Here is a 10,087-nt window from a genome sequence, read left to right on the forward strand (position 1 = left end):
ATGAAGGAAGAGGTTGGAACCGGTGGTGGAGGCGGCAGCGGCGGCAGCAGCAACGGTGGCTGGGCTCGTATGTGTGATTCATGCCGTGGCGCAGCATGTACAGTTTACTGCCTAGCTGATTCTGCTTACCTCTGTGCCGGTTGTGACTCACGCATCCATGCCGCCAACCAAGTCGCTTCTCGACATGAGCGCGTGTGGGTTTGCGAGGCCTGTGAACGCGCACCCGCAGCTTTCACCTGCAAGGCCGATGCAGCTGTGCTCTGTACCAGCTGTGACGCTGATATACACTCTGCAAACCCACTCGCGCGTCGCCACCACCGCGTCCCTGTTCTACCCATCTCGGGTTGCCTTTATGGCCCCTCTGCAACTAACCCAGTTAGGCCTATGGAACAAGAAGCGAATGTGGAGGATGGGTTCATGGTTTCAGGTGCTCAAGAGGGTGATGAGGACTTAGATGAAGATGATGATGAGACTGCTTCTTGGTTGTTGCTTAATCCTCCTGTTAAGAATGGTAACAACAACAACAACAACAACAATCAAAGCAACAATGGGTTTTTGTTTGGTGGGGAGGTTGATGAGTATTTGGATCTTGTGGGTTATAATTCTTCAACTGAGAATCAGTACAATGATCAGTATAATCATCAGCAACATCATCACTATGGTGTTCAGCAGAAGAATAATAATGGGAGTGACAGTGTGGTGCCTGTTCATGGTATGCCAACAAAGGAGCAGCAGCTGCAACATCAACAACAACATAATCTTCAGCTAGAGATGGAGTATGAGGCTTCCAAATCTGGGTTCGGTTATGCTGCTTCACTTAGTCACAGCGTGAGTTGTTTTCTCTTCACAAAGGAACACAGAAACACACTTTTCTTTGGTATTAACTTGTAGGAATCTTAACTACTTCATTCCTAACCTTTTTTGGGAAGTAGCCTTTTGGAATAGCTTTTCGAGGTGTTTTGCTTCATTTGGGGCTTTGAACTGACCAAAATCTTAAATTTTCATAACAGTTGTATATACCCATTTTGTAAGTATTTATTTGGGTTGAGTTTGGGGGGGGGGGGGGGGGGAGAGTTTTATAAGGCAATTTGCTACGGCTACTCTTTACTATATATCTATTTTTTAATTATATATTTTTGGGTGGGGATTGGGGAATGAAGTGGGCACAGGGGATTGGGTTCTCTACCTTTTTTGGCTATGGCTGTTTTTTAATTTGATTGTTTAATTTGCCCTTTTTCAACTTTTAATTAAATATTATTTGTGTTCTTATAGTCTTGATGTTTTTCTGTGGATTGTACAATACTAGCTCTTTTTGTGAGACAAATCTTCTGGGAATTTTCTGAATTTGCCTCTGAGCAACCATCTCTTCTTTCTCAAACTTTCTGTTAAGATTTGTAATATATGGCTATGTTTATAGATTCTGAAGTATGGGTCTTGAGGTGTTTGCTGAATTGGGTCTTCAACTTACTGAATCCCCTTTCGTTTTCCTTCGAAAAGAAACATTCTATTAGATCTTTGATGAACAGTCTTAATGGAATAAATTTAATGTCTTTTTTTCTTCTGTGGAGTGTCTTGGGATTCTTACTGGTTTTGTATGAGCTTTTCCCCCCTTAGTATGCTTCTTTATCTGCAGTAAATTATTTATTGTCATTGAAAATTTGAAATTGCTTATCTTTTTAACTTGCTTGATACTTGTTCATGACAACTGGTTCAGTTGCACCCCTTTCCTGGTCAGTTCTTCTGAATGAAGAAAATTAAGCTTCTACAGAGGGGATTCCTGATGCAAGAGGATTTCTTAATAATTGAAGGGTTTTTTTTCTTTCCTGAAATGAAATTTGAGCATTTCTTTTCCTCAGTCTGATCCTACTCCTTCATTCGCTCAAGAGCTCATCTCTCCTAATTATTTTGACCATCTTTCAGTTCTACATTTTTCTGTTATATTTTCAGATGTTCTTGTTTTACCAAACTTTTCATGAATTTCTTAAGATTTGATGCAATACTACTCTTTCTATGGTAACATGTTCAATATAGTTAGGCATATGAATACTAGTAATTCTATCCTGTTTTGAATAAATGGATTTGCTGCTGCTCAGCTGTTACAGTGAGCTTGCTATTTATCCAGCTTAGTTCTTCTCAGTACCTATATTATTTTCCATTCCTAATGGCTTTTTCTACCATTTTAATTTGTGTTGGGGGCATCTGTGATTTCACAATCAGGTCTCATTTTCATCAATGGATGCCAGTGTTGTACCAGAGGCTACGATGAGTGATATCTCAAATTCACACTCTAGACCTCCCAAAGGAACAATTGATCTCTTCTCCAGCCCTCCACTTCCAATGCCACCTCAGTTCACTCCAATGGACAGAGAGGCCAGAGTTCTTAGATACAGAGAGAAGAGGAAAACAAGGAAGTTTGAGAAGACAATAAGGTATGCATCAAGGAAGGCTTATGCAGAGACCAGACCCCGTATCAAAGGCCGCTTTGCAAAGAGAACAGATGTAGAAGTTGAAGTGGATCAACTGTTCTCAACCACTATAATGGCGGAAAGTGGATATCGCATTGTTCCATCATTTTAACTCCAATAAGGAAAATGTCATCCTCTCTTTGTGAGAGAGAAGCATGAGTCAGTACTACTGTTACTTCTAATACTACTGTACCTTTATTAAGGCAACCAGATTGAGTCTATGAGAATTATGAGTCAAATATTCTGTAAATACTCTTGATTGTCTCTCTGGGTTCTTGTCAATACATAGTAACACTAGAGCTTTTGTTTTAGCACTTTTGCGATTCCCTTTTACTTACACTTTTGGGTTTTCATGTGGGGCAAGAAAGAAAAAAAGCACATAGAGGTCAAGTGGTGAGTAATCTACTCCTAACTTTGAGTTTTAACAAAAGCTCTCTTCACTTTTTTTTATCTTTCCTGGAAATATGTTCACAAAGTTCACCCACATGTAAAGGAATGTATGGAGAGGTTTCCATGGTGGCATTATGGATGGGTTTGTTGCTCTTTGATTCCTTTGCCCTTTATGATTACTAATCAAGCTTACTTGAGATTTTGGTTAGGGAATTCTTCACTAAATATCTGTCCTTTTGGAGAATGATGAAGCTTAAATTAAGAACCGTTTTCTTATTTGATTTAAGATTCGATCTTCAGTTATCTTCATTTGCAGAATTAGCGCTTCATCCGATCTCTCAAATTTCTACATAAAGGGAATTAATCTCTGTGATGCTGTCACCTTCCCTTAGCCCAATCCACTCCAAAAGGATACCAAAATAAAAACCAAGATTAAAAAAACTAATTATATTATAATTCTACAAAAGTAGAGTTAATTCTTCTTAGAAAATTTGGGGTCATGCATAATTAAGTATCGTAAGAAATAACGGAAGCCTGAAAATATGTAAAACTTTTATTACTACTGCAAAAAAATTAAACAATTTAGACTAAGTATCTGATTTTGTTTTCTTCACCTAGAACTGACCTTAGCTAATATTCACTAACATGGTACCCAACAATAGAAAACAATACTTTTATGAAAAGGGCTCCATAGTTTACTGGAACTTCTAATATAATAAATAATGTTGATATAGTTTACTATAACTTCTAATATAATAACCAATGTTCATCTTGAGATGCCCTAGATAAAAGATTCTTCTTCATTACCCTCCTGAAAATAAGATTTACTCCATACAAGATTTTTTTCTTCTTCAAATAAAACTGTATGAGAACTGAGAAGTCTATTAGTAAGGTTCTTGCATCTCTTAAGTGAATCAGTGTTTTACAGGTATCTAGGGTGACAATATAAAATATAGAACTAAAGGAGAAAGTTGAAGTATATGCTATCACAAACATTTGTCATAATGTAAACCAACACAAGATGTTTTAATGAATCTGAATAATACTACTCATCAATAACACTTAACACAGAACTTCTCTGCACTTTTAAAAAAAAAAAAAAGACAACATCAGCCCTTATAGTCATATATTTAAAGTGGTGTGACAAGAAAAATAATAATATTTTTCACTTTTTGTTGCAAGTTGAATAAATGATGCCATACCCTACACTGCTACTGTCATTCTCATGTTAAGCAATTTCCACTAAAAGGAATTATGGTTATGTTTTGATAATAATTGTAGCTATCTCTAAATAATAGAAAATGATTTAGATCTCAAGAGTTGTTATTTGTAGCCATTAATTTTCTATTACTAACAGTTACAGATTCAGAATTGGGGCTGACAAAGACAAAAAGGTCATAAAGGCCAAGGTAGTGAGGAGTCTATTCTGAATGATCTCTTTAAGAAAAGCCCTCTACACTTTTCGCAATTGGGAGAAAAGATGTACATAAAGGAGAACAAAGGTCAGCCACATAGAAAGGAATGGAAGGAGAGGCTCTCTTGGATGGATTCATCCTGCTGAAAGGGCTTTCTGTTTCTCCGATTCCCTCTTGTCTAGTGCGGCTATTATTTGAGCTTGGCGAGGTTTTTAGCTTTTTGTTTGGGATCCTCTAATCTTGGGGCCACATTCTTTTGCTTCAAGTATCCATTTCTGCAATGCCATTGGCTAGCCTCAATGCTTTTCTCCACTCATGAGCACTCGGCGCCTAAGATTCGCACTTTCTGGATGACGATGTTGCAGCAATGAAGATAGGCAAATGAATGGAATCCATGTGTGAACTAAAGGAGAGAACTTGGTTGAGATATTCTCCAATGTGGATGACTTTTGACCTCATGTTTGTTTTACTCAGAACTTTCGAGTATGTAGTTGGATATCTTCATAAGGTTTGCTCCTATTACATAGTTTCTCCATCAAGCATTTTGAGATGATATAAAATGAATGATCTGAAAACAGCCCAAGAAGATTGAAAGAGTCTTATATCAGTTGTCAATAAGTAAGCAACTAAAGTGAATGCTCCATTCCTACAATGAAGCTAAAAGTAGGTGTTATAAGCAAATCAAAATGATTTTGATGAAGAAGTCATTAAACAAAGTTACACTTCATGTGATTCATTGCTCAATTATCCTTTTCTAGGTAGGAATATCTCAAATATCCATTTATCAAAACCCAAAACAAAAGTGATGTTGATCAAACCAGAAAAGACACTGGGGCCCATCTAGCTGGATTTAAAGGTTTACTGGAATCATATGTAGCAATCCAAAACTCCAGAATGGACTTTAAAGGAGAGATGTTTCAACAGCCATCACTTTTTTACAAGGCATGTGATAATTTACCAGCCATGGATTCCCATACACTTTAGATCCCTTAATAATCATGGACTATGTGATATGGATCAGTCATCTTTTCTAGGTAGTCTCATCATTCATCATCGTACAGATTCCTCTTGCTATGTTTATCTGATCCAAACTCCCCTTAGTTCCATTCCCCCCCCCCTCCTTCCCCCCTTTTACTTTTTTTTTAAATTTTTTTTTGGGGGGGGTTGTTTCATTTTTTCTTTAATCTCTCAAAAGTTGCTACTGGAATGAAAATGATTAATATGGTTTTTTGAACCTTACAGGAATCGTTTTTAAGATGAGGTTCATCGATCATTCGAGTAATCCTAGGGCCATTTTATCTGAACACTTTCAAACTAGGAGCAGTATTCATGTCTCTGGAATCATAATTTGCTCAGGAAATTGATAAGGTACCATCTGAGCTTGCAAATCACCAAATTTGAAACAATGTGATCTCAGTTCATCTAACTAGAGATGTCATTCTCTATGTTAACCACAATTAAGGAAATCTCATCTGTATAGCAAGATTATGTCTGCCTCCCAACTCCCTCATGTGATGATCAACCACTGCAGGAGAAGTCTAAACTGGATCCCATGTATTGATCTTGATTTTTTTCTATCTTCTATTGAGGTACCAATACCAAAACTAGTCTTCTAATTGGAGGTTCTTAATAGAACCAACTCCATTTATGGATCAGATAAGAGCATTTTGGTTGATGAATCTTCCATTAAAATGTTTAACATAAGAGTGCGTGCAGCGACATCAACAGGACGGTCATTACCGCCTTTCATGGGGGGCATGACGATCATTTCGCTCTCCTCTGTGTTTGGGAGCAGGGCGCGCATCCTCATAGAGCTTTCTCCTTTAAATCCTTGACAGAGGAAGAAAAAACTTTTTTTTTAATTCCTTTTATTGGGTTAAAACTCAAAAACTTATTAGTTGTGACACCCTTACAACTACTCATGTATTTGGAAAATAAACCTAAACATACCAATTACAACTGCACCCCTCTCCCTCCTTGAAGTGGAATTTTATTTTCAGGAGGCTGAAATAAGTAAAACACCATGCAAGCGAGAACCTCCCAATTTGTCTGACGGAATTCCTTTTAGGGGCCAATGAACAAACTAAATTACACTATAACATTCCCCATGGCCAAGATCAGTCACACGATCAACAGTGATGTGTTAGGATTTTGCCCTTTAATGGTGGAGATGTCTCCCCTCTTTGCATCCTTCAAGTTTCTTGTTTTTGTGGGGTTCATTGATTGCCAGGGTTTATTTTTGGTATATTTTCTTTATGACTATATTTTGACCAAATGTTCTCTGTGCCGGGGTGTAGGCTGCGCTCAGACACATGGGGGTGGGCAAATGACCATCCTGCTCCCCTGAATGACAGACCCATGTGTTTGGGTGTAGGCTGCGTGGCAACACATTAAACATCTGCCCCTATATTTTTTGGAAAATAGTTTTCTATTTGGGAACACTCCCATGTGTCTATATCTCTCCTCCTCAAAACAAGAGGAAGAGGTGTCTTTTCATAGACAATGGATCATTTGCAAGTACCAACAAGTGAACTTAAATGTGAGAGCCAACCACATGTCCTATTTTTACCATTTACAAAGGGGGGGGGGGGGGGGGAGGGCTTTTATGAAAACAAAATTAAAATGCCATTGGCTCTCACATGTACGTTCACCTATTGGTACGTGCAGAGGAACTGAATTCCTTTTCATATGGGGAAGAGAGAGACAAACTCATGGGAGAGTTGGCATAGACCACGTTCTCGGACAAAGTTCTTTTTCTCATAAAGGGATGATGTTCTCTGTGCTGCAGTACAGGCTGCAGCCCAAACACATGGGGGCACGACGATCATTTCGCCCAGCCCCATGTGTCTGGGCACAGCCTGCGTCCCTAGCACTGAGAACATTTAACCTTTTCTCTATTACGATTAGGGTATAAAAATAAGGGAAAATTTCACGGACACCTCCTAAAAGTATCCAATACCTCATAAACTTACCATCCTTGGTCAAAATGTCACAGACACCCCAAACGTTAAGCACACTTAGTACCCAAAGGTGAGATATCCATTTTACCCCTTAGTTATTTAAATAAAAGGACAAAACTATCATTTCATCTTCTTCCCTCTATGGCTGCGACTCCGGCGACAATCACCTGCTCCGGCTTCGGCGACCATTACCAGCGGCAAGGAGAAAAAAGTCTGAAACAGAGCGTAAACCAGGAGAACCAATAAGCGACGCCGTAAAGTAATCGGAGATCCACGGATCTCTTCTTCGACAAATCTACCACTGTAATTTTCCTGCCGGAAGAAAACAAGAACAGAATACTCTGAATTTTCAAATTGAAAACCTTCTCGTGGAAATTGAAAATTTTAGAGATATTCTATTTTACTGAGTTCGGAGTGGCGTGCAAATGCGATCCCAGAGATCCATGATCTCTCTTCCGCACAGAGACTTTGAACCCCCTTTGGGTCCGTTGATGCAGAGAAGATGCTCAAATCCTTTACAATGAATTAAACCATGTAGGAAGTGAGTTTGAAGAACGAAAACACGTCCTTCCAGTGAAAGACATCAAGAACCCATTTCAAAATCAAAGAAAATCAACCGATTCCTTTCAATTCTAAAATTAAATTAAACGAAAACCACAATCGAACCTTGAAATTAAGCTTAATGAAGTCACAGTCACCAGCACAACAGCAGTAATCGCAGAATCAGGGAAAACCAAACCCTGATTCCCAATTCAACCAAAACCACAATCGAATAATATTAAGCTAAACCTAAACTCACCAGCACATCGGCAATGATCGCAGAAAGGGTGACGCGAGTATGTCACGCTCTCTTCAACTGTAAAGAGAGGAAGAGCGACGCCATTCTCTTTCTTCGTAGATGAACTACGTTTCCAATCATCTCCATAGATCTGCAACCAAATTCGAGCTTTGATTTCCGCATTTCCCCCTCGGTATGTATCTCAATGGTTTCCAAAAAGACGGCCACACCGCTTCAATAGCCTGTATTAAGACCCACGAATCGTGAAATCTCCTTCAACACAAACCCTAGAATCGCTGACCCCCAAACCTCTTCTGTTCCGGCTCTGTAAGCAATGTTAGGGTTTTTACGCGGCAATTAAAGCATCAACTTCGCTGTATAAAGAATTAAAAACCCTGATCCATGTAACCGGATGTTTTTTTACGCGGCAATTAGAAGGGATGCCACCTTCATGTTCCCTGCATCGTTTGCCTTTCTCTTTCTTCGTAGATGAACTACGTTTCCAATCATCTCCATAGATCTGCAACCAAATTCAGTGGGTTTTAATTTGTTTACAGAGCCGGCAGAGAGACGACGAGCCGACGAGTTAGGGTTAGGGTTTTTATGGGGTTGTATTGCTGAGAGCATGGTCCGGCGGGGGAGACTGGAGAGGGTGCTGACGGGGTTGCAGGGGAGCAAGAGAAGGAGGGCTGGAGGGGGTGGCGGCGGCGGAAGAAACAGCAGAAGGAGAAGAAGAAGGGGAGAAAAAAGGAATAAAAAATATTGAATAAAAATAAGGGCAAAACTGTCTTTTTCAAAAAACTAACTTCTAACATCATTAATTCATCATTAAGGGTATTATAGGGATTTCACTGTGGTAAGGGTAATTTCGCCATTTAAAAAGAATTAACAGACACTTAACTGCAGAGACTAACGGAGTGGACTAAATTAAAATAAATTCATAAAAATAGGAGGTGTCTCTGACATTTTGACCAAGTATGGTAAATTTCTGAAATATTGGATACTTTTAAGGGGTGTCCGTGACATTTTCCCTAAAAATAATAAAAAACCAACCTGCAAACAAGTTGCAGATCAGCGGAAGAAACAAGTTTTTAGGGTTTTACGGCATGGCCTTTTTTTCACCCACAATAACAGACGAGTCATCAAGTCATTCTAACTATTAGATGAGCTGGTGGATCCTTTGCATAAGACACATTTCATATTTCGTGGCCTAAACCATTGGCCCATCGATTTGTCAGACCACAAAACCCGATTGAGTTGTTTTAAACATAGTCTTTTTTTCTGTGTAAAAAACTCTATTAAGTTTCTCAACACCCATAGAAGATGGTTCACCTATCATCTTAAAGTTTACAAACCCCTCCTAGGGTTTTAGTATGTTCCTAAATAGCCTCTCGATACCTTTTTTCGCCCTCTCCTTATCCCACGGTGAATGGGATCCATTCACATGTCACCATGGATGGTGGGAAATTCAGTCAAAAAAATAAAAAATTCAACTTTTTTATTTTTATTTTGAGATACACGATAATGTCAAACTGATTGAAAATCAACCACCTTATTAGATGATTAGATTAGATGATTATGTGGACAATACACTTACAAATTTAAACACAATATACCAATCACAAGATAGAACCCCCTCCTCTTTTTCTCACGAGGGATTTAACTACTACAACATATATATTCTCATTACCAAAAAAAACATTATCCTTTGGTGCAAAATAACACTTGTTTTTATGGTATTTTTTTGGGGATACTATTTTTTTTATGGTGCAATTTATAATTTAAGTTTCTAGGAATATGGATAAACATAAACAAAGAAAACGATAAATCATGGGAAAGAAATTGTACACACAACAAATACAAGGATCATAAAATTTGACAATGTTTGTTGCAGTTATCCTAATGTAGAAATAATTTTAAAAAAATGGAGGGGGGAGGGGAGGGACAGGTGTGTAATGGTGTTGTTTTCCTTGAATCAAAATATAACAGAACACTTACACAAAACTCCCTGGCTAATATCTATTCACACAAGACTCCTCTCACTATATCAAAAATTATCCCAAGATGTTCAGTTACAAA

At 38.4% G+C, this 10,087-nt stretch overlaps 1 protein-coding gene across 1 annotated transcript; it reads left to right on the forward strand.

Moving 5' to 3' along the window:
* Positions 1 to 2,776, forward strand: LOC122652955 (zinc finger protein CONSTANS-LIKE 2). Its single transcript, XM_043846841.1, has 2 exons — positions 1 to 828; positions 2,218 to 2,776. Exons 1-2 carry the CDS (start codon positions 1 to 3, stop codon positions 2,575 to 2,577), a joined length of 1,188 nt encoding a protein of 395 aa, XP_043702776.1. The 3' UTR covers positions 2,578 to 2,776.
* Positions 2,777 to 10,087: the final 7,311 nt, after the last annotated feature.

The sequence above is a fragment of the Telopea speciosissima genome, chromosome 2, assembly GCF_018873765.1.
Source record: "Telopea speciosissima isolate NSW1024214 ecotype Mountain lineage chromosome 2, Tspe_v1, whole genome shotgun sequence".
In the NCBI taxonomy this organism is placed as follows: domain Eukaryota; kingdom Viridiplantae; phylum Streptophyta; class Magnoliopsida; order Proteales; family Proteaceae; genus Telopea; species Telopea speciosissima.

Coding starts and splice junctions, on each gene's coding strand:
- LOC122652955 (XM_043846841.1), top strand. CDS start 1: ATGAAGGAAGAGGTTGGAACCGGTGGTGGAGGCGGCAGCGGCGGCAGC. Junction 829..2,217: donor CTGCTTCACTTAGTCACAGC/GTGAGTTGTTTT, acceptor TTTCACAATCAG/GTCTCATTTTCATCAATGGA.